Genomic DNA, 25,229 nt, shown 5'->3' with positions numbered 1-25,229 from the left:
TAGGGGACGGACTATCCAGAAATGCTGGGTGGTCTTCAAATTATCCAATTCCTATGGCTTCAGCTCAGAAAGTTGCCCAAGCAGTGGTGTAAGGGCTGGAGCCTTCCTATACGTGGAACATCCCAGCTGCATGTTGAAACCAGTCAATCAGTGCAAATTATTGCCCCTAGACCCAAACCTGCTTTTCCTCAGCCTCTTGAACAGCTCCCCAAATGTGGTGCCTGGTCATTTAGAAACCACATACTTTCTTTGACTGATGTGCCCTACCCTGTGTTTAGATTTCTAACTAGTTGCTTACCACAGTACACCAGTGGAATTTCATCTGTTTTACAATTGACTGGATACCTCTAGTTTTAGATTCCATGTATTTTCAGAAATGGGTTTAACCTTGGCTTCCATGTATTTTCAGAAATGGGTTTCCTGTCTTCTTTTAAACACCAGAAGCTTGACCTCTCTCTGTGATTTAGATAACATGATCATGAGAAGCTTTTTGATTTCTTGACCTAAATTTCAAACCTAATACCTTAAGTCTGTGATGGGGCTTTCCATTATAGCTACCTAAAGGATGCAGGTGCATAGCATCATTTTGGAAGGGCTGCTGAAATCTTTTCACAATGCTATGGAGTACAAGTAATTGATTATGACATCACCTCTAAGGTAAATCCAGATATTGCCTCAGAAACATTGAAACATTTGACAACTATTGGAGATTGGAGAATGAACCAATAAGAAAATGAGAAGAATGTATTTTTGACTGATATTAATGGAGCTCATGGGATAACTATATTAAATAGGATGACCGTGCACTTTATAATCTATATTATAACACTTTGAGAGTTAAAAGGGGAACTTTATAATTATGTTGGGGTAACATACATAAGCCTATTCTGGGCACACTGGGATGTATTTATTTTCTTTTATATACATTTTTTTAAATTTGTTACATCATTGTTCATTTTTAAACAATACTTGCTGCCCCCACCCCCTCAGGTGTAGTCCCCACAGTTTCCTTCACCAATGCACCCATGCACCATCACCTCAGTCCCCTGTGCTCTTCCCTCCCTCCCTCTGATCCCTCTCCCTCCTCCTCCCCTGCAGTAGGTCTCTGATTTATAATTGTTCATTTTTGCTTTGTTGTGTTTTGTACTGTTGTTATTTTTTTTACACTGATGTCTTATTTGGTTCCCCTATATTCCTGCTATAAGTGAAACCATCCGATATTTTTCTTTTTCCTTCTGCCTTATTTCACTGGGCATAATTCCTTCTAGTACCCCCACATTGCTGCGAATGGCATTAGTTTATCTTTTTTGATCGCTGAATAATTTTCCATTATGTATATATGCCACATCTTCTTGATCCAGTCATCTATTTTTGGGCATTTGAGTTGTTTTCAGGTTTTACCTATTGTGAATGGTGCTACAATAGACATAGGTGTATAGGTGTTCTTTTGAATCAAAGTTTTTGTGTCCTTTGGGTAGATCCCTAGCAGTGGAATTGCCGGGTCGTATGGGACCTCCATTTTTAGTAGACTGAGGAACCTCCAGACAGCTTTCCATAGTGTTTGGACCAGTTTGCACTCCCACCAGCAATGTAGGAAACTGAGTTCCTTTTTCACTACATACATTGGGATGTATTTAAAAGGGCCTAATGTCTGTAATATTTTTAGGAAAGTGCCTGGCACTTGGAATAAATACTCAGTATTTATTAGCTTGTTGCTATTATTATTTAATAATAATCTAATAATTATATTTTTGATAGTTTTATTGTTTTCTCAAACTTATCTTTTCCTCTTAAAGTATCACTGAACTAACATCAGATATTAGCTAAATTCTTATTGCTTAAAGAACTAATATAGCCTCCAAAGATGTTTAATGACAAAATAAATTACAAGAAAAGGCTCACCTTAAACCAATCTTGGATTATTAATCTCAGATAAGAAAAATCAGGCTTTAAATGTTGTCAGATAATGTAGGTGAATGTCTAAGCCAACAAAAATTAATTGTAATGCCAAGTTATCAAAGAATTAGTAAATAAAACTCGCTTATCCATTTACTGAGACTTTCTGTCATCCTCTTTTTGTTGTTGTTGGAATTTTCTTTTTTTTAATTTTCTTTATTTATTTTATATATATTTTACATTGCTCTTGTACAATGTATGCATCCTCTTCTTTTTTTAACCTTAAAAAGATATAATCACAAAATAGTCATTGAAAAAGTTTCCTTTCAAATATAAATCTGCTGAGAGTGATTTGTCATAAAAATTTCATTGTGTTTGGGTTTGAACATTTTCTTTTCTGTGTTTTGCTGCCCTTTGATTTGAAAAGTGACTTCTGTACATTTATAAGTAATGATGATTTCACAGTTCCTCAAACTTGATATACTCCTTTGTCAAATTTTCATGGTAGTATACCTTTTGAGATGTAATCAAGAGTATTCTTTCACTTTCCTTGGAACTAAGTAATTCTCCAGAAAAGTTGATCCCTATTTTTGTGGGCTTCTCCAGCAACCCAGACAGCTCTTGATCTCTTTCTGGTTTAGATATAGAATATTATAAGAATTTATCTTGAGCGAAGAAACTACTTTCTCTTCTCTGCTTCTCAGACAGCTTTAGACTGTTTCCCAGAAAGGGCACTGTCCTCGCCAGGAACCTTTCTTGAAAGAACTGAACTCTGCATTCTGTGAGTTGTTATTGTACCTCCAAAAAACATTTTGAACCAAAATTATTAAATGGACAGCTGGACCAATTCTTTACCTATACCTCTTTGAGTATTTGGGGAAATAGTTTTCTACAGGCAAAGTAGGCAAAGATCTAGAAGAATCTAATAGCGGGGGATGGTGGACAGGCCAGAGTGTCCTGTCCAGGCTTCTGCTTTTTGTCAGAAATTGTTACAAGAACTCAGATGTTCTACATGAAAGCGCTGACTGGGACTCTATTCCTTACTATATTAAAGAAGAAAATTATAATGTATCACACATAAGTCCCAAACGCCCTATCATTTTCCTAAATCATAGCTATACTACAGAAAACTTCCCATGATTATTAGGTAGGAATTTTGGAGAGCCAAGTTTTTATCTTACCCTGTTTTCCTTGAATTCATCCTTTTGATCAGTATCCAGACTAGATGGATGGAACAAGTTTAGTTATATGAAGAAAATAAAAAAGGATTGCCTCAGAGTTTCTATGACTAACACATGTTGAACAGAAAACAATTTTCAGTGTCTCTAAAAACAGTATTTTCTTTTTATACTTTATTGGCTCTTTAAATATTCCTCAGAAATATCTGTTAATTTTATCAGGTCAAAAAATACAATGCAGAAGTATATTCAGAAAAAGTAATTCCCTCCTTATCACCTCCCAGAATACTGGTAATCATACCTTATATGCTTATAAACACATAAAAACAATTCTGTTTTTTAAAGTAGCTTAAAAAGAACAGCATAGCAATACACACACACACAAACACACACACACATATATCACTGTGGAACCTGTTTCTTAACCAACATTGCTTGGGTTTCCCTCAAGAGATTAAAGCCAACTCTTTTTTTGAAAAATAGTAACATATTCCATGATATGAATGGACCATATTTTGTTCAGATTTGCTAACAGATACATTCAAATTGTTTCTAATTTTGTCTTTACAATATTGCTGCAGTAAATATTGTCCAATTGATGCTTTCATTTTTGTCTGGCATATTAACAAAGGTATGATGATGTAGATTAGAGATATGTGTGTTTTGCAATTTATTAGGTGGTACCACACATGACTTAACCTACAAGGGGTGTCATTCCTTGCCCCACCTCTGAGAAAACCCCACCCTATACCTACTTCAGCACTGCATGTTGACCTTATTCTGAGTATTTGTTGACATGAGGATAAGAAAATGTGTTAGCTTACCTTCTTTACTGCACTTTTTATTGACCATTAACATTTTTGTAATTTACCTCCCCCCCCAGTCTTAATTGAGATACAGTGAACATGTAATTTGTGTCTTTTAAATATCAGAATCAATTTGCCACATATTTAGAATATCATATGTAATATGAATATGTTGGCTCAGACAAATTCTGTAATGAAAGTATATAAAGATCATATTACTGGGCCTCCCCAGTTGCACAGCAGTTGAGCACTGGGTTGTGAGGATGCCTGCAGCCTCTGCAACGCCGGATCGATTCCCGGCCACCGGGCGAGGGTCCCACATGGCGCGCAGACCTCTCCTGCTGCCCGCTGCTCCCCTCAGCAGTGTACTTCGTCATTCTGCCTGTTCTGCTCTCTCCGCTCTGACCCTGGTGAGTTCTCTTGCCCTCCTGCGCTTCTGACTGTACCCAGTGCTTGTATAAATAAATAAATAAATCTTAAAAAAAAAAATTTAAAAAAAGAAAAAAAAAGATCATACTACCTAGGTGATCTCCTCATCCAAGATTGATTATAAAGAGTTAAGTCTGGCTCAGAACTGGCTACAGCAAGGAAGAGGAGCTACGGTGGCTTAAAGTGCTAAGCCAAGTCCAGTGCTAAGTGCTTCACTCACATGAATGGAAAATAATCCTCATCTCAGCAGCAGAGATAATTAGTCTACATGTCTCAGCTGTTGGTGCATCAATGAATATTTGCTGAATGAATGAGCAAGAAGCACTATTGCAAATGTGGATCAGCCCTCAAGATGTACAAAAGTGACAAAAAGAAGGGGATATCACAGACTGTTACTCAAGCAGCTCCCTGAGACTGTGTCATGTTGTGAATGCAACATGTTCGACAGCATTCCTGCCGAGGAAATATCTTCTATGATGGAACAGGGACATTTCTTCAGTAAAGACTGCCAGAAACCAGTAGAAGGCTCCCAGGGAAGCCAGAGGTGAGCTGGGAAGTTCGCCCACGCCAGGGTCCTTCTGGCTTGCAGTCCAAGGCCAGAGGGGTAGCGGGAACCCACCGCTGGGGCAGACTGGGCGCGCAGGGAATGAGTCCCACATCACCATTTTAGAACAGGGACATTTCTTCAGTAAAGACTGCCTGAAACCAGCAGAAGGCTCCCGGAGGAGCCAGAGGTGAGCTGGGAAGTTCGCCCACGCCAGGCCCCTTCTGGCCTACAGTCCGAGCCCAGAGGGGGAGCGGGAACGCACTGCCGGGGCAGACCAGGTGTGCAGGGGAGCGTGTCCCTATATTGGCATTTTAGAACAGGGACCTTTCTTCAGTAAAGACTGCTTGAAACTGACAGATGGCTCCCAGAGGAGCCAGAGGGGAGCTGAGAAGTTCACCCAAGATGCTGGCCAGTCCCAGCAACACAGTGTCCCAATGCATACGGCAAATTAGAAAACAGACAGTAGGAAGTAGAAGAACCACACGCAACCTAACTACTCCTCAGGAAAAAAGCACACCACAAAAAGAAAACCACCCCCCAGATTGCAACGACAGTAACATGGAAGAACTTCTGAGCCTTCCAGAAAGAGAATTTAAAATTGCCATGATTAAAAAACTGACAGAAGTCATAAAGGAAAACAATGATAAGGGAAAAATAATCAACGATCAGAAGAATGAAATTGAGTCCCTAAAGAGGGAAGTAAAAGAAATGCAAGAGATCAAAGAATTAATGGAGGCACTAAAGAACTCTGGGAAAAGCAATGAAAGCAGAATAGATGAAATGGAAGAATGAATAAAACTACTCTTGAAGACACAGAAATAAAAAGAACCAAAACAGAAAAGGAAAGAGAAGTACGAAGGAAAAAGTCCGAAGAAAGATTTTGGGAACTATCTGACTCCATGAGGAAAGGAAATATAACAGTTATAGGAATCCCAGAAGGAGAGGAGAGACATGTAGGAACAGAGAAAATAGTCAAGGAGATAATTGAAGAGAACTTCCCAAACGTGAAGAAGGAGCTGAAAATTGATATATAAGAAGCAAGAAGAACACCAAACTTCCATGACGAAAGGAAAACTACAGCAAGACACATAATAGTAAAGCTCCCAAGAATCCAGGACAAGGAAAAAATAATGAAGCTGACAAGAGGGAAGAAACAGATAACATTCAAAGGAAAACCAATCAGGCTGACATCAGACTTCTCTGAAGAAACACTACGGGCAAGGAGAGAGTGGAGGGACATAGTCAACAGACTCCAAGAAAACAGATGCCAACCAAGAATACTCTATCCCGCAAAGCTCTGCTTCCTCTATGAAGAAAGAAAAAGGACCTTCCCAGACAAACAGAAACTCTGGAATTTCATGACGACTAAACCCCCACTCCAAAAAATACTACAAGGAGTCCTAAAGCCAGAACCTCAGAGGGACAAATAACAATGAAAGAAGGCCAAAAGAAAAAAAAAAGTTATTAAAAGAATAAATAAAATCAAAGGAAAGACAAACACAATGGCAAATACTGATGCTAACATATCAATATTAACTCTAAATGTAAATAGACTAAACTCTTCAATAAAAAGACACAGAGTCGCAGGCTGGATTAAGAAACAAAACCCAACCTTTTGCTGTCTCCAGGAAACACATTTAGCTACAAAAGATAAAAATAGACTCAAAGTTAAAGGATGGAAAACAATCCTACAAGCAAATGGACTAAAAAAGAAAGCAGGAACAGCTATACTTATAGAAGATAAAACAGATTTCAAACTCAAAAATGTAAAAAGAGACCCCAACGGTCACTACATTATGATAAAGGGGTCAATACTTCAAGAAGAAATAACACTCGTTAACATATATTCACCAAACGAAGGAGCACCAAAATATATCAGACAACTATTGTCATCTCTGAAAACAGACATCAGAGAAAACACATACGTAGTGGCAGACTTCAACACACCACTATCAACAATGGATAGATCAACGAGACAAAAAATAAGTAAAGACACTAAAGCTCTAATAAGGATCTAGAGCACTTGGGCTTAACAGACATCTATAGAACACTAAACCCCCCCCAAAAAAAAAAAAACGGAGTACACATTTTTCTCAAGCGCACACGGATCATTCTCTAGGATCGATCACATACTGGGACACAAAACAAACAACAACAGATACACCAAGATTGAAATCATACCAACCATCTTTTCTGACCATGAAGGCATCAAACTAGAAATAAACCATAAAAAGAAGGCAAGGAACTCTCCTACCTCATGGAGATTGAAAAACACACAACTGGAAGACCACTGGACTAATGAGGGGATCAAAGAAGAAATTAAAAAATTCTTTGAATTGAATAACAAGGAGGACACCAATTTCCTAAATGTATGGGATGCAGCAAAAGCAGTAATAAGAGGAAAATATATAGCAATAGGGGCTCACATGAAGAAATAAGAAAGAACTCAAAGAAACCACCAATCTCGAAGCTCAAAGATCTAAAAAAGAACTACCAAAAAAACACCCCAAAACCAGTAGAAGAAAAGAAATAATAAAAACCAAGCAGAAATAAATGAAATTGAAACTAAAAAATCCAAAAGATCAATGAAACCAAGATCTGGTTCTTCGAAAAAATTAATAAAATAGTCAAACCCCTAGCCAGGCCCACAAAGGAAAAAAGGAAGAAAGCACAAAGAAACAGGATCATAAATGAAACAGGAGAAATCACAACGGACACAGCAGAAATCAAAAGAATAATCAGTAACTACTATGAACAATTATATGGAAACAAGTTCAACAATCTAGAGGAGATGGACAAATTCCTACAACTCTACAGTCACCCAAAGCTAGATAAAGAAGAATTAGAACACCTAAACAGAACAATTACAAGCAGCGAAATTGAAATGGTAATCAAAACCTCCCCAAAAACAAAAGCCCAGGACCTGATGGATTTACAAATGAATTCTACCAAACATTCAGAGACGAATTAGTGCCTATCCTTCACAAACTCTTCCAAAAAATTGAGAAGGGACAATACAAAACACGTTCTATGAAGCCAACATTACACTAATAGCGAAACCGAACAAGGACAACACACAAAAGGAAAACTACAGGCCAGTCTCCCTAATGAACACTGATTCAGAAATCCTCAATAAAATTTTAGCTATCAGAATCCAAAAATGTATCCATAAGATAATTTACCACGACCAAGTAGGATTCATTCCAGGGACAGAAAGATGGTTCAACATCCGAAAATCAATCAACGTTATCCCACACATCAACAAAAAGAAATATAAAAACCATATGATAATATCAATAGATGCTGAGAAAGCTTTCAACAAAGTACAACACCCATTCATGATAAAAGCCCCTGAAATTCTTGGGATACAAGGAACATACCTCAACATCATAAAGGCCATATATGACAAACCAACAGCCAGTATCATTCTCACCGGTGAAAAGCTGAAAGCATTTCCATTAAGATCTGGAACAAGACAAGGATGTCCACTCTCACCACTGCTTTTCAATATAATACTGGAAGTCCTAGCCAGAGCAGTAAGACAAGAGAAAGACATACAAGGAATCCAAATAAGCAAGGAAGAAGTCAAAATATCACTATTTGCAGATGATACATGATAATATATATAGAGAACCCCAAAAACTCCACAGAAAAACTAATTCAACTCATCAATCAGTTCAGTAAAGTGGCAGGATACAAAATCAACATGCAAAAATCAGTAGCCTTCCTATACACAAACAATTAATCTGAAGAAGAAGAATTCAAAAAAACCATCCCTTTTATTATCGAAACAAAAAAAAAATGAAATACTTGGGAATAAATCTAACAAAAGAGGTAAAGGACCTATACAAAGAAAACTATAAAACACTGTTAAAAGAAATAGAAGAAGACACAAAGTAATGGAAAGACATCCCCTGCTCATGGATTGGAAGAATAAACATTATTAAAACGGCCATCCTACCAAAAGCAATATACAGATTCAATGCTATTCCAATCAAAATTTCAATGTCATTCTTCAAAGAAATAGAACAATTATTGATGAAATTCATATGGAATCACCAAAAACCCCAAATAACCAAAGCTCTCCTGAAAAAAAAAGAAGGGAATGGAGGCATCACACTCCCAGACTTCAAACTATACTACAAAGCCATAATCATCAAAACTGCATGTATTAGAACAAGAACAGACACACAGACCAATGGAATGGAATAGAAAATTCAGAAATAAACCCACAGATTTATGATCAACTAATCTTTGACAAAGGAGCAAAGAATATGCATTGGAGCAAAGAAAGTTTGTTCAATAAATGGTGCTGGGAAAACTGGGTTGCTACATGCAAAAGAATGAAGTGCGACTACTACCTCACACCATGCACAAAAACCAACTCAAAATGGACTAAAGAACTAGACATAAGACCTGAAACCATAAAATACATAGAAGGAAATATAGACGAAACACTACTACATGACATGCACATCAAAGACATCTTTACAGACACATCACCCAAAGCAGTGATAGTGAAAGCAAAGATCAACAGCTGGGACTACATCAAATTAAAGAGCTTCTGCACAGCAAAAGAGACAATAACAGAAACAATGAGAAACCCCACCGACTGGGAGAACATTTTTGCACACAACACTAATGATAAAGGACTGATCACAAATATCTGCAAAGAGCTGATGAGACTCAACAACAACAAAGAAAATAATCCAGTCAAAAAAAGGGCAGAAGAGCTAAAAAGAAACTTCTCTGAAGAGGAAATGCAAATGGCCAATAGGCATATGAAAAAATGTTCAACATCACTTGTAATCAGGGAAATGCAAATCAAAACTACCATGAGATACCATCTTACACCAGTGAGAATGGCACATATTAAAAAAACTAGCAACAACAAATGTTGGCGAGGATGTGGAGAAAAAGGAACTCTCCTGCACTGTTGGTGGGAGTGCAAACTGGTCCAACCACTATGGAGAGCTGTGTGGAGATTTCTTGACCTACTAAACCTAGAGCTTCCATATGATCCAGCAATTCCACTCCTAGGTATTTACCCAAAGGACACAGAAACATCAATTCCAAAGAACACCTGCACCCCTATGTTTATAGCAGCACTGTTTATAATAGCTAAGCTATGGAAACAATCCAAATGCCCAAAAATCGATGACTGGATCAAGAAGATGTGGTGCATATACACCATGGAATATTACTCAGCATTCAAAAAAGATAAACACATGCAATTTGCAGCAACATGCATGGCACTGGAAGGGATCATGCTCAGCGAAATAAGCCAGAAAGAAAAAGAAAAATACCGGATGGTCTCACTCATAGCAGGAATCTAGAAAACTTAAATAAGGGACCAGGAAAATGAATAACTATAAGAAAGTGAAAATCAAAATCAACAAATAACTATGAACCAGAGACACTCTATAGGGGTGGAGGGTCGGGGAGGGGAGGGATTGGGGTCAAAATAAGGGGGTTGCAATTGTATGGGGAATATAAAAATAAAATTTATTTCAAAAAAAGTTAAGTCTTTGATATTTTAGAGCAAACTAGATTTTATTAACAGATTCAAATATTAAGCATTGATCCATAAATTTAATCATTCATGACAATTAATAGAGGTCCTCTTTGAATCAAGGCTCTAATAAAGATACTTGTTAAAATACATGTTTTTCAGCCTGTGTCTGTAGAACAAAGATATGTACTTACTGACTTAAGTATAGAACTTCTATAACTCTTTTGTAACTTTGTTACTACTCAGATATTTGATGGAGCTACCATTTTATAGTAGCTTTGGCTTTGTATTTGTTCTTATTTATCCACTGCTCTTTTACAACTGTTATAACTTTGTAATGCAGGACCTTGCTCAACCACTGTGACCACATGGATGATGGAAAATTTGCTAATGCATGTGATGGCTGGGAGGGCTTAGGAGTAGCACTGCTGCTGAGGAAGTCTCACTTAAATGAGAGACCATCCTAAAACTGTAAAAACATGTTTATTTTATATGGTTCCTGAACAAAAAAAAAAAGATAAGGTGTTTAGGGTAAGTAAAGTATCAGGCTTTTCTGCCCTCCCGCCATTAGGATTGATGATGGAACCCTGCAGTCCTGAATGCATGCCTGATGGCGGGCACCTGGAGTAGGGTGTGGGCATAGGTTAATTAAGTGGATGCACCTGGGCTGAGAGACTGAGCTTATCTGGATGGCGTCAGGGGGATGCCAGCAGAACAAAAGAGAGTGAAAGAGAACTACCAGAAGAGAAGAGAGCAGAGAAGCAGAGGCCACAAGAGAACACCAGAGAGCCCAGAAAGAGTAAAGATTTGGCGGGGGCTGGGAGGCCTGCCAGTCTCCTGCCCCCTCTCCCCACCCTGGCACCCTTGCCTTCCATGTACCTGGTAAATCCCAGTCAAATCCTGAAAAAGCCACTGAGGGCTCCAGGACTCCTCCTTCACCCATTTTCACCCACTTGCCCATCTGCTCAGGTCATAGAGATTCCACACTGTGCCTACCTGCCACTACAAGGTATAATAAAAGCCCATCAAAAGCTGTCTGCTGATAGAGGGAGAAGAGCCACAGAGCTGCCAGGTGTTCCCCTTGCAGAGCTTGGGTGTTTTTGGCTCCATAGCAGAAGCTCCAGACACCCACCTGCACTCCCAAGAGGTGTTCTGCTTCTTTTGCAAAGCTGGACAGAAAACTCTGCCCAGGAATCTGTTCATGTAACAAAAATTGGCCGATAGCCTGGACTTTGAAAGGACTTCCCTAAATGCCAATGAGAGCACACATGGGCCCGGCACATAGCTTCCTCTCTTGTGCCAGACCTGTCTCCCCATCCTGGCTGTGGAGGTGCAGAGGCTTCTTAAGGAACCTGAGGGCCAGTTTCAACTTCAGACCTTGGTATGTGCCTCTCCAATTTCACTTGCCTTATGTGCAAAACACAGGGAAGATGGTGTCAGGTTGTAGGGTTGTTATGAGGATTAAAATACAAGTGACATGTTTAGCAATGTTCTGGCTAACTTTTTAATAAATGGCAGCAACTGCTCCTTCAGTCTTCCACTCCTCTCATCTGGCCCATCAGCAATCAGCCACTCTGACTAGAACTCAGTGCCCCCAGAAACACACGAGGCCACCATGATGGTGTTACTTCCCCATTGCCACTCCCTTCACAGATGTCCCTCAAGAACTGGCAGCAATACTGGCTGTACTTCCACCTCCTCTCCCTTGACTTCTATCAGAACAGTAACCTTGGGGACAAGGACCTGCTCAGCACAAGGACCTGCTCAGCTTGCTGCTACTGGTTTCTCCCAATCTTCTCAGTCTTTCAGTGGAGTTGGTGACAGCTGGATCTGCCTTCTCTTCCTTGATGACATTGTTCTCTGCTTATGTGTCTCCTGCCTCCTCACTTCTGCTTCTCTTCTCCCTCCTGTACCAGTTGGCATTTCTTGTGTCACAGACCTATGCCTCTTCACATCTCTCTCCCTGGGTTTCTCATCCATCCCCATGCTATTCCATGCCAGTTGACATTTCTTTGGCCCAGACCTCTTCCCCGGAACTTTTACTTGGATGTTCAAGGACCCATTTCATATCTCTGTTGAATTGTGCCTCAAGTATTCTAAACTCACATAGTCCAAACTGAACTCTTAATAAAATCTGTCAGAAGATTCCTATACCCTTCTTTTCGTCTGATAATATGACACATGCATCCATCTCATTGCTCAAGAAATCTCAGATAGCCTTGATTCCTACCATCACAACTTCTCCTTAAATTCAATGCCAGTTTCTGTTGACATTACTGCTAAAATACATTTTGGTGTCTGCACTTCTCCACCATACCCCTGTTCAAGCTGGCACCAACCCCCACTCCCACCCTGGACTCCTGGTCTCCCTGTACTTGCTGTAGTCCTTGCACTCAGCTCCCCATGTGGCTCCTCTGCTTAAAAAACCCTTCAAGCCAGAGTAATCACCGGATAAAATCCCAAACTTGTACCTGGGCCTGTGATATCACAGCTTCATCACAAGCCGCATCACCTTTGCTGTCTCTCACTTCTCTCTTCTAACCTTGTTCTCTTCTAACCTCCTCTAACCTGTGTCAAGGTTATCACAACCATCTCTCCCACTACTCTTCACCTGGCTAACCCTCAACTCAGCTGGAGACCATGTTCCTAACACCGCAATCTAACCTACACCCATATGTTGTTCTCTTTGATCTCAGTCTGTCTTTTCCCTCATGCATCACAATTTGGGGTATGTGTTGTGTCTTCTACTGGACCCTGATCTGCTAAAGTACTAAGTCTGTTTTGTTCACAGTTTGTCCTGCACCAGGCACATTGTGTACCACACAGACACAGGAAGTGCTCAGTCATCTTCCTTTGCCATCAAGTGTAATGGGAGGGGACATGGGAATGACATCCCAAAGCACTGATGTCACAGCAGAAGACATCCATAGTGGGTGACTCACAAATGGGCCAGGTATTGCAGGAGTGGGGGAACCGTGCCAGTTCTTCTTTGCCTTGGGTGAGGAGATTCAGAATCAGGTCCTGCAGTGTTCTTCAGAAGAGTTGAAGCTCAGGTTGAGAGTGTGAGATCAGAAAGAGGGTCAGAAGTGGGCCTTGCCTCCCTCCCTTTCTCCTGCTTTTCTGACAATCCCTCCATCTCCTCTGCTGCTTCTGGTCTGACCTCGGGGTTAATCCGGGACAAAGTCTGCAGGAGTTATGTTGAGGGAAAAGAAAAAGAAACTGCTAGAAATTGCTACCCTGTGTCTCCCACCTATTCATTTGCTGCCCCTGGACACATTCCTGGGCTTTCACGCCAGCTCCTGCAGAGAAATGGCCCAGAAGTTATGGTGAAGGGAAAAACATTGAAGGGGTTGTTGGGTAATGGGGAATCTTTATGCCCCCAGCTTTATTTTTCTTATTAAAAGCAGTAAACATATTTGGCAGAACCTGGAAAACACTCTGCTGTCTCTGATGCTGCAGGTGAAAGGGCAGAGACCCTGGAAGAACAGGGCAAAAATAAGAAAGACAAGCCTGCTCAGGCCTGAATAGGCCCAGTGTTCACAGGGAGAGTACTGTAGGGCATATCTCTGCTGCCTGCCCAGAGACACCACCAGAGGCCCAGACTTAGGCCGTGCCTCCTGCATACTCCTTCCCAGGAATGGAATCCCCGATTCGCTGACTTGAGTCAAGAGGCACCTCCAAGACCTTTTTCCCATAAAAACATAGCTATACAAAATAGTTAGAAGTAGCATGCTATAGATCAACTGTGGACCAACTAGGCCCTAGCCACCACATATGAAATCATTAATGAAGAAAAATATTCTTTAACTTTCAAGCAACAGATTTATAAATACAGTTCTTGGATATTTACTCAGCATGAAGTGCTGTGCTAATCTCTGCATGTATTACTGCATTTGATCATTTGATCCTTCTAACAACACAGATTCATAAATACAGTTACTAAATATTTACTCAGCACCAAGCATTATGCTAATCTCTGTGCTTATGTTACTCCATTTGATAATTTGATTCTTCGAAGAATATTGCAAAAGGTACAGGCCCATTTCATGGATGAGTCAACTGAGGTTTAGAGATTAAGTAGCTTTCCCGAGGGATCCAGTTAGGAGGTGGTGGCTCTGGAACTGAAACCCAGGTCTGATTCCATATTTTGATCCACCATGTGCTTTCAAACAACTATTTCTTAAATTAGAGCCTGCGCTTACCTGAATATCTCAAGGTCACTTGCTATATCATTTTGGCTCACGCTCTTTTTCTTCCATCACTATACAGTTATCTCCTTTGAAAGTATTTTTTCTTTTTTTGAGCATATCTCTAGGTGAGCTGAAGTGGACGCATATTCACATCATTTACAAATAGATATTTGGTAAATACTCATTGATCCCATAAATACTAACTGCTGTATGACCATGATGAAAAGCAGATTCACAAATTGGACTTGTTACTACATTTTGAACTCTCTTAATCTATTTTCAGTAACCCATTTCTATTTAAAATTTTGTTTATTTCCTCCTGAAAGGAAGAAAATTTCACTCCCCACATCTGCTGTCCTCTGCCTCTGGCTTCGGCACCTTCCAAGCCTTGAAAAAGCAATGCTGCATCTTTTTGAAAAGCTATTCTCGGATGAGAGAAATGTTCTGAGAAGGATCAAATGCTTTATGAAAGATTCATTGCTGGTATGTACTGGGCTCTGATGAGGAGAAAAATCCTTAAAGTCAATGCGGGGTATCATATCTTCTAATCATAGCAAAGGAAAAAAATGTAAAGAAAAGAGCCATTGCAACCTATTAAAATAAATGTGTATCTACATTTTATTTTAAAACTACCTAAGTGAATGAAAAAATCAAAATCAACAAACGGCTATAAACCAGAGACACACTATGGGGGGGGGGGGGGGGGATTGGGACCAAAATAAGGGGGGTGCAATTGTATGGGGAATCTAAAAATAAAAAATAAAATAAAATAAAAATAAGAAATAAAACTACCTAAGTGGGGGTTCGCTGGCCCGGAAATGAGGGGTGGGGGAGTTGGCAGTTGCATTTTTGGAGCCTGTATGAAAAGTTGGGAGAGATTCAGACTTACTTGATTGTTGCACCTTCTATTGCCTATTCACACGAATTGACATTTGGGCAACAAACTTTTAAAAACAGTATTTCTTATTTCCACATGAAAAGTAAGTTAAACCTTTCACTAGAGGAAAAAGAAAATAAGAGAAGCAAAACAAAATCCTAGAAAAAATGGTAAAAACAACAAAGAATTCTGTAAGTTTTTCTTTTGGTATAAGCCTGCCAGCCTTGACCCCTCTGTGTAGTGGCTCTTAGTCCAGCTGCCTGCCCCTCCCTCCCCCTGTCATATTCAGGTCTTCTCAGGCCTCAGTGGACTAGATGAACCCGTGGTCTGATCCACTGTCAGGTGGGCCCAGGTTCATAAGGCAGTCCTAGGAACCTGACCAGCCCAGGTGTTTTTCCTTCTGTGGGAGACAGTTTAGAATAGGAACAAGAATAAAGGCCAGTGCACCCTGAAAATATAGTTCAGAAGCTGTGAGTGCCGTGCTCCCTGAGTTTCTGTCTGACAAGAACCTCAGTGGGCCCCCACGTGCTCAAGAGCACCTGTAATCTGGGGGAAATTTGGCACAGGGAAAAAAAATTAGAGATGGTGAACAGGTCTTAAGTTGGTGGCTAGAAACTGGGCTGGAGCACACCCCCCTGAGTTTGGCTGAGTTCACACAACCCCTGCCTCCCAGATACCTTTTTAATTCAGTTGGAACTTGATATTTTCTTCTTCACTTGTTCTTTCAGTTGAGACTGTGTACTACATACGGGGATCAGAGTGAAATCCATTGCCTTATTCCTTTACCCCATTTCTTTATTTTGGCTTGGTTTCATCTCCACCAGCTGTCTGTAGCTATGGCCATGGGTGCTTTCTTTCTCCATGTTGAGGAGGCTTCCCCTGCTGAAGGCGGATAATGCTGCAGTAACCAGTAGCTGTGTTGCTTTCACTTATGTTACCTGTAAGGCACAAACTGAACCTAGCTGATTTGGAAATTTACAGTATTTGATAAGGGAAAAAAGGGAGAAAGGAAGACATGTAAAAATTGAGAAAGCCTGAAGAGGGTTTCTTTAAGGAAAATTATTTATTCATCGTTCAAAAGTTACATGTTTTAAAAAAAAAGATGGCTATTACGTAAGGCAAGAAGTAAGAATGCAACTTATTTTAAAATAATTATAGTACAATTCAAAATAACAAATGCTTTTGAAACCCCCTGACAGCCTTTTCTAACTATCATCTTTATTATCAGGAGATGTCTTTGTCTCTAACTTAAATGTACATGCTGTAGTTGAAGTGAATTTTCTCTGGTCCTTTAACAATTGCAAAATAAAGTAACTGAGTTGTTTCCTTTTTTTCAAGGTTCTTGTTGAAGTTTCTTTAAGTCTTCCCCCTGTGGAATATTGAAAGGTCAAATTCCATTGACTTTTCTCGGTTTAATTCTGTAGCCTTGCCATGGTCCTTGTGCTGCTTCCTGAGCTTTCTCCATGCCCATGTTGCCTGTGACCCTTGGGCCTGCTCAGCACAACAGTAAGCATAGCCTGTCGCCATGCATGGGAGAGAGAGAAAGCAGGCATTCTCATTAAATATCTCATTGTATGACTTTCAGTCTCCAGTTTATAGCTTAAAATAATCTCCCCAAACAGTCAGTTGATTTACGAAAGCATTTACCAGGATTACATGCATAGAGATTCAGAGCTTCCATTATAGGTAAAGGGATTCCAGAGGGTGTTATGTGGTTTAATTTATTGTGGCATTGGCAGGATATGACCTTTCTGGGCCTTGCAGTTCAAGGAAGCAATTAGAATACAGAGCTGGAAGTCCCTTATTGGCGTAGGCTGTTCTCCTCAGGCATCCTGGGCCTGCAGTACAAGAAAACCAAGTGGAAGGAACAAGCCTGTGATGTGACTGGGTGATTAGGAGGGTAACCTGAAGAACCTGCTTCCTAATTGTATCATCTGACTCATTATCACAGTATAGTATCTCGGTGTTGTGACAGGGCCGTGCAGGAATATCAGAGAGATCTCCCAGACTTGGCTAGCACGGGGCTGCTGTTCTTTCCTCCCGACGAAACTTGATGCCTATTACATTAGAGTTGGATTCTGAGAGTAATTAAAGTGTGATGGTCTAGGTAACTTGTATTTTATATGGAGCATTGTTAATTTTGTTTTCCATCTCTTGGGACTATTCAGAATTAGCCCTGGAAATTCTGCAGTTACCAAGATGTTGCAAAATGAAAGTGTGATAAAATAAAAATAAGTTTTCAGAACTTATTTGAAACTCACCCTTTGGCTTTCATGGGCTAGACTACTTCCCTCACCAAGTGTATGGCCACAGGCCACATTTGCTGATCCATAAATAAGTCACTTTACTAACCTCTTTTTGTCATTTAGTGTGTAGACTGACACTTTTCAAAAGCACATGACCTTGTGTTTTCTTTGACAGACAAGGTACTGGAAGACCATAATCTTGCCAGTTATGCAGCTTTCTTGGCACTATTTAGTTGCCCAAGGCTGACCCCAAATCAGAAGGATGTTATGTTTTCCAATTACAATTCCATTTGTAGAACTCAGAAAGCTGTTGTTGATAGTCCACATTTGAATGAAAGGTGCCAGCTGGGTAGCAAGGTGGCACTGTGTGTGGCTGCCCTGTTGCACACCTGTCCTAGGACACACCCTGGTGCCCAGCCTTCCCGCGTACTCCTTCACTGGCTGACTCCACATACCACTTGCACCTCCAGCTGGGGCCAGGGGAGCTATACCCTTGCATACTCAGATCCTTTCACGGAAGTGTAGGGAGCAGAGGAGGGAGAAGAGGGGAAGGGAGGCCAGACTGGTTTTAGTTTTCGTTTACTCAGAAAATTCTCCTGTGTTCTCTCCTAGCTGAAAGTTTCAATGCCCAATGAAAATTATTTATCTTGTCAAGACTCAGTAAAGCTGAGGGTGAGAGGGGAAATTCTTTCTTTACTTAATAAAAACTTCAGACTAAAGCATGTAGAGGGCCTCCCCTGGTGGCACAGCTGTTGAGTGCTGGGCTACAAAGCTGCCTGCAACCTCTGCAGCACCGGTTCGATCCCCAGCCACCAGTGAGGGTCCCACATGGCGCGCCACCTCTTCTGCCGTGCCCGCTGCTCCCCTCAGCAGTGTACTTCTGTCCTTCTGCCTGTTCTGTTCCCTGCTCTGGCTCTGGTGAATTCTCTCACCCTCCCGTACTTCTGACTGTACCCAGTGCTTGTATAAATAAATAAATCTTAAAAAAAAAAAACCACACCTTTCTCTAATTATTTAAAAAAAAATTTAAAAAAATAAAGCATATAGATACCCAGCATCCTCCTTTACCTCTCTGGTATGCAGTCTTTACTTCATTCTCCAGGTAGCAGTCTTAGCCACTTCAAAAAGAAAAACAAACTTCCTTTACATGAAATTCCAATCAGTTCCCCTTTAATGAAAGATGATACTGAATACTTCACATTCTAGAGTTAATTCAGTTTTCTTTGCTTGAATAACTTTGTACTAAAGTTCTAGGGTTTTCTTTTATATGTTGTCATAAAGCACGCTTTTACGTGTTTGTTTCTTAAACTCTTAAAGGTGATACAAGCAACGCAACAGAAAGCTGAAGTAGAGAACTGAGCAGGGTGGCTTTTGCTTGTGGCTCCAAGGTGGACACTGCATCTCTGACTGAGGTTGCACTTTCCAGAAGTGACCTCAGGGGGGCACCAGATACCCCAGCATTGTCTCTTGGCGGGGGAGGGGCGGGGAGCAGATGGCAACTTCTGTTACCATGGTTTAAATTGCAGGACATTGCAACTTCTCAGAGATGAATGGAGAGAGGAAAACAACAGGTCAGAGACCCACCTGGTATCCTGGCCTCTCAGTGGCTAAGTAGAGGAGCAGCAGGGGGCTGAGGCACTGTCTCCTCTCTGGCTGCACAGGCTACCTGGATAGGCCACTCAGTCAGGCTAGAAACTGAAGATCTGAGGGATCTTGTTAAATATCCAGAGCCTGCATGCCTGCATCTTAATGCTGTTAGAGAATGTGGATAAATTTAAAACCCAAAGTACAGTTGGTACTTGTTAAGGTTTTCTTTTTTTAAGCACAGAAATGAGAGTTTTATCTTTAATTAAACAACAATTATATTATGGAATACTAAAAAAAGTTTGTAAATAACATGGTAAAGATTAAAAAGAAAGATTTTTTCTAAGTTCAAATTTGTTCAAAGAAACTTGAATGTTTTGAAACAAAATAGATCCTAAAATATGAAAGGGATATTTACAGTTTTGTCTTTTGAAAGTAGAAAGTAGTAAAAAAAAAAAAATGTTTATAGAGGTACCTTGATTTACATTATGGATGTGAAAGTTTATTTAAGTAGATTAAGTAGAATTTAAACCAAGTTTTGTGAATTCAATAAAGAAGTTTACTAATGAAATGAATTTTATGAAGAATCATTTCTTAAAAGATTATGTACATATATTAATAAAAGGACTTCTGCCTATCGGGCACAGTGTCTCCGAAGGGTGGCTTACAACTGTGGGGTTGCTGGCTGGTGGGGAAGCTAGAGTGAAAGCTTCTCAGTAGCCGCTTATTTAAAAAAAAAAAAAGTGGCTATTCCTGAATAAAATGTAAAACTATATTAAAATAGACTATGAGAGAGACTAGTCCGGGCTTACTGAGTTTCACATTCTTATCTCGCATCTGCAGTGTCCCTTTTTATTTTTTTAGGGAAAAAATTACCTATGAAAGGTGATTAAAAATAGGCTGGAGAATTGTTTTACACTGCATTTTTTGGTAAAAGACGTTCACTTTTGTCTGTGAATTATCTCAAATCATATATAGTATCTCTTTCTGAATTGTGTTCTCTTTCTATCCCTTTCTATCCCTTTCTTTTTCCTCTTTGCCCCATGACCTCACATACAGAGAGAACAAAATTGCAGGAAAGAAAGAAAAGATTTCTTCCTGAAAATTCTGTGTTCTCAGGCCTCTTGCAAGTAGCAAGTGGCTTATAATAATCATTGATGAGCTGGGATGAAAATAACAGATGAGACATCAAGAGCAGAGGGCAAGCATCACGGTGACAAACTGCACCTCATCTTTCCCCACACCCAAGCCGAGGGAATGTGGCCACAGCACATTGCTTCTGTGTGACTTTGTCTTCCCTTGCTTTGTTGAGGGATGGAAATAGGTTGTCCATTGAGGCCGAGCAGAGATAAACAATGCCGTTCCGGGAAGCTGTGGAAGAGGGTAAGGGGAAGCACACCCAGCAGAACAAGCTGCTCCTCTTATAAGAAAAGAAAGAGTCCAAAGCTCCTTGGCATCATCTTCCATTTGTCCTCTGACAATTAATGAAAGAACTGGGGGAACAAGCATGAAGAGGGGGAAAAAGGAAAAAACACATGCTGTTGATGGCCTCCCAGTGACATAGTTTTCCTAGACTTGAAATAATCTGTACATGGAAATCATTAGGCCAGATGGAAAAGAGAAGAAATTGAGAAGGAACAGATTTTGGTAGGATGGAGAAAAACAGACAAACAGATGGAACCTAAGAAAGATTTACTTTTCCTCATTTTTGGAGGCAAGGCAATTGTGTCAGAGCTGGGTGTGCAGCACTGGGTTGTATAGTGACCTGGGGTGTGTTACCACAAGTCCCCATTTCACAAATAAAACATGGCAGAGAGGTGAGATGCTTGCCTTTTTCCTTACAAGGATGCTGTAAAGATTTAGGGGTCACAATTTATGGGCTTCCACAGAAGCTTAAGACTTTAATTCTATTTGGAGGACTCTCTGATAAGAAAAGCAGCTTTAAGTTTGCTTTTGTGAATTGATGTCTTTGGGACACATGCTTTCCTATGAGCACTCGGGGCTTCGTGGTGGGACTCACTGACCCTAAAATCATGTACTTGGGAAGTATAAAGAGTCTCGTTTAAAAAACCATCAGTAAAGGCTGTGGAGGAGAAAGCTGTTCTCAGCCCTGGGGCGGCAAGGGGCACTGACTGGTCTTAAAACCAGACTCTGCCATTGCTATTTCAGCAATGTTCCCCTGCTTCCTGACAGCCTCCCTCTTTTAAAAACTAAACAAGTTGTGGAAAAACCAAGTCTGAACTATTTGGACAGAAAAGAATCTAAGAGGGGAGTCCATCCGTGGGCATGGAAAGAAAGGCAGATTCCACATGGTCTGGAGACATTTAAAACATTGATATGATTTGCATAAAAGAAAAGCATGTCCAAGCTCTAATCCTCTTTTAACAAATTGAATTAGAACTTTCCTTGCTTTGTGTGGTAGTCCTAGTCTGCCTGTTGGATCATCCTTTTCTTTGAAATTTGGAAATCCTGTTGATAGTACTGAATGAGTTTTACTACCATTAAGTTTATACAGTGACTCTGGGGAAGTTAGAACATTTATAACAAAAGGAATTTGTGATATTCAATTTTGGTCTTGTGTTCTCTCATTGAATTTCAGGCTCTGTGTATCTGTGTGCCTGTGGGCATGTGGCCATGCGCTTTGGTTTTAAACACTCTTCAAGAGACATATTGTCTATGCATAAAAATTGAAAAATTGTTCTGGCAAATTTGACAAATCACATTGCTTTAAACATGCAACTTGCCTTTCCCTTCTTGTTTTATCTTTCCATTATGAATACATAGAAGCTTTAATATTTGCTGGCCATATATCCAGTGACATCTTAGTAACTGTTATTACTTACAGTGAGACTGAGAAGAGGGATATTAGCTGATTTGCCTGAGATAAAGCCAAGAAACAACCTGCCCCTCTTCTGTTGAACCATGGTTATGTCATTACTTTCTTGAGCGCATAATAAATTTACCTATGGTCTTAACTGGTTTCTATTAAATAAAAAATGCACATTAGTGAAGGATTGAGGAACATGTATTACTCTACTTGAAAGAGTAGAGATCTGAAAATCACAAATCTCTATTAAATAATTAAAAGGAAATCAGCCCATCATTTTAACAAGTCATGATGCCTTTGCCTGGAGTGTCCATCATCGCCTGTAATAGTGGCATGTTAACGCTAGATGGCACACGTTCAATGTTAGAATTCTGAGTGCCTGTGCAGTCTGGGAGTAAGGACAGAGTATGTGGAGACAGATCTCGTGCTGTTCTTCAGTGTGGTTCAGACATCTTGAGATGCAAACAGATCCTTCTCCTCCCCCTTTCTTAAGGGGGCTATGAAAACATGTGTCCCAAAGCTAGCTGTATCAAGTGTAATATAACTCAGAAATTTCCTGTCAGTATTAACTTACTTTTTGATGCTACTATAAAATATGTTCTAGAACACAAACGACATTTTCATGTGGCTTAATCTTATGCTTACCTGGTTCCAGCCCACTGAACCTCAACTTGGGCTACAGGAGACCGTCAAGACCTGGCACAAAAAATATTCACACAATAAATTAGATATTCAGGGTATAGTGTGTTTATTGGTTTTCACTGATCCTCTTTGAAGCTTAAATAACTAAGCTGCTAGATTCATAGTGTACTTAGATGTGATGTTATTTAGTCCATCATGACAGTGGTGACTGTTTTTCCTCAGTAATTTATATGATCGTGTATTCATTACCTAATCAACTGGGATGGAAAGAAATGGCTCAGATCTGACCTTGAAGCACTTCCACGTGGGGAGACCAGACACCCAGGCAGTTAAGTAAAACTGGCAGCTCTAGGATCCTCTGTGTCTGCACTATTGCATTCTGGTGAAAAGTACTTTTTAATTTTCTATGACATTTACTGACTCTTTTCTTTCTTAGATCATACAGACTTCCTGTAGAAAATGTGGAGCATAAAGGAATATAAAGAGGAATAAAGCCTGGTTTTTAAACATCAGCAATTTTGACAGCTCATATGCAAGTCCTTATTGATGAGATGCTTGCAATTTTTGACTTTCTTTTGGTCTTTTCCTTTATAGCCTGAAGCAGCCTGTCACCCTGCCGTATTCAGAATTATTGATGAAATATTCAGGTAAATACTATGCTGTTTCTCTTAACAACTGATAAAAAATTGCTTGTTTCCAAATATGATAGAAAAATTTTTGGTAGCCTCTGAAATTAGAGTTTTGTTTTTTTTTTTGTTAAAACTCAAATGTCAGTGTATATTTAAAAGCCAGTGGCTGAGAATTAAGATAACTTTCTTTTTTAACCTTTTTCAAGTCCCAGCAATAATAGTATAAAAAGAGAATTGAATTAGATATTAAATCATTCACTAGTCATACAGCATGTTCTCAGCTCAAAATAATGGGTAGCAGTATACTCCCTTCACCACTTGAGGGCTGACCAATCTTTTTAAAGGATTGTAAAGGTAACAAATTTTATTCTGTTAATAATGTCATTCTTAACTGAGCTTGTTTGACAGGCAAAATCAATTGTGTGTGTTATCTTATGTTAATTTTTACTTTGAAACTGAGTACTTCTTGGGAAATATTTAGAGATGACAGGTGATGAGGAGAACACTGGACACCAGGTTGGGTTGTGACTGGCTGTTAACAGGCAACTGGATCTCCCTGGGGGAGCCTATCACCCTGAAGGGGTTTTTAACTTCTCTTGCTACCCACCTTTCCACCTTCCCCCGCCTCTTACTCAGCAGTGAGGTTTTAGGACAGAGGGGAGACACTGGAGAAAGGAATTTTTACAACAGCAAATAACCCAACACTTGGTTTGCTCTTGCAACATAGCTACTTTAAGCTGAATGAGCACAGAAATAAGAAGGCCGAGTAATGATTTCAGCTTAAAGCTAGCAAATTTTAAGTTGCTTTTTGGCTACATAAATAAAAGTCAGTTCTGTGAAAATCCATGAAAACCAAACTATACAGAGTCCTCCACCACTTTGCCATTTCTCCCCTTTGGGCAGCTCTTTCTCCACTTACCAAAGCAAAAGGTCTATTGTTCTATATCCTGGCAAACTGTGCAAATACTTGTAAACAGCATTCAAGCTTATGCCAAAGGGGCTATGCAGTGCTTAGTGATATAAACACCAAGAAAGGGAGATCTGGACATTGTAGTTTTAAAATATTTAAGAAAGGAAGTGACAGATTTCTCCTGCTTTTACACAAGTACTGAAATCTGGTGAGCTGAGGTATTGCTGAAACCTGTGGCACAAAAATAATGTTGCCCCCTTTAACAATTCAGGTTGATATGTTTGCCAGGTTAAACATTACATGTGTTGTGATCTGGCTTTGCATCGCTCAGGTCTGTCCTCCTGGAAACCGATGGTGCCTCAGAAGTTCTAGCCACTATTCAGGTGTTCACATGGTGCTTTGTAGAAGCTCTGGAAAAAGAAAACAAGCAGGTTCGTTATAGTACATCTATTATTCACACACACCCCCATCCCCAAAGGGGAAAAAAGACCTTTAAGAGTATTTGGCTAGGGCCTCCCCGGTGGCGCAGCTGATGAGCGCTGGGTTGCAAAGCTGCCTGCAGCCTCTGCAGCACCAGTTTGATCCCTGGCTGCTCCTCAGCCAACGGAGGAGGGTCCACATGGCACGCAGACCTCTCCTGCCGCCCGCTGCTCCCCCTCAGCAGTGTGCTTCGGCCCTTCCGCCTGCTTTGCTCCCCGCTGTGGCTCTGGTGAATTCTCTCACCCTCCCGCGCTTCTGACTGTACCCAGTGCTTGTATAAATAAAAATAAATCTTTAATAAAAAAGAGACTATTTAAAATGTTTTTTAAAAAAAAAGACTCAATTCATTAAAAAAAAAATATTAAAAAAAAGAGTATTTGGCTAGTTACCAGAAACAAGCACTTCAATTTCAGTGATTTTGATAGACTTGTTTTTGCTGGTGAAGAAAGCTTCCTTCCAAATGAATGTCCTAGCAA

The 25,229-nt window shown here is 40.0% G+C and overlaps 1 protein-coding gene across 1 annotated transcript in view; it reads left to right on the top strand.

Moving 5' to 3' along the window:
* FANCC (FA complementation group C) overlaps window positions 1–25,229 on the top strand; it is a gene marked incomplete at both ends in the record, with an annotated part of 175,902 nt that overhangs the window by 129,208 nt on the left and 21,465 nt on the right. Inside the window, 3 exons of the mRNA XM_084238295.1 lie at window positions 14,885–15,041; window positions 23,329–23,381; window positions 24,605–24,704. Of these exons, the coding sequence (XP_084094421.1) occupies window positions 14,885–15,041; window positions 23,329–23,381; window positions 24,605–24,704 (310 nt within the window). The remainder of the gene's footprint in view (window positions 1–14,884; window positions 15,042–23,328; window positions 23,382–24,604; window positions 24,705–25,229) is intronic.

This window comes from Talpa europaea (assembly GCF_964194135.1).
Source record: "Talpa europaea genome assembly, chromosome: 7".
Taxonomy (NCBI): domain Eukaryota; kingdom Metazoa; phylum Chordata; class Mammalia; order Eulipotyphla; family Talpidae; genus Talpa; species Talpa europaea.
Note: the sequence above shows the minus strand (reverse complement) of the source record. Positions and strands in the feature narration are given on the sequence as shown.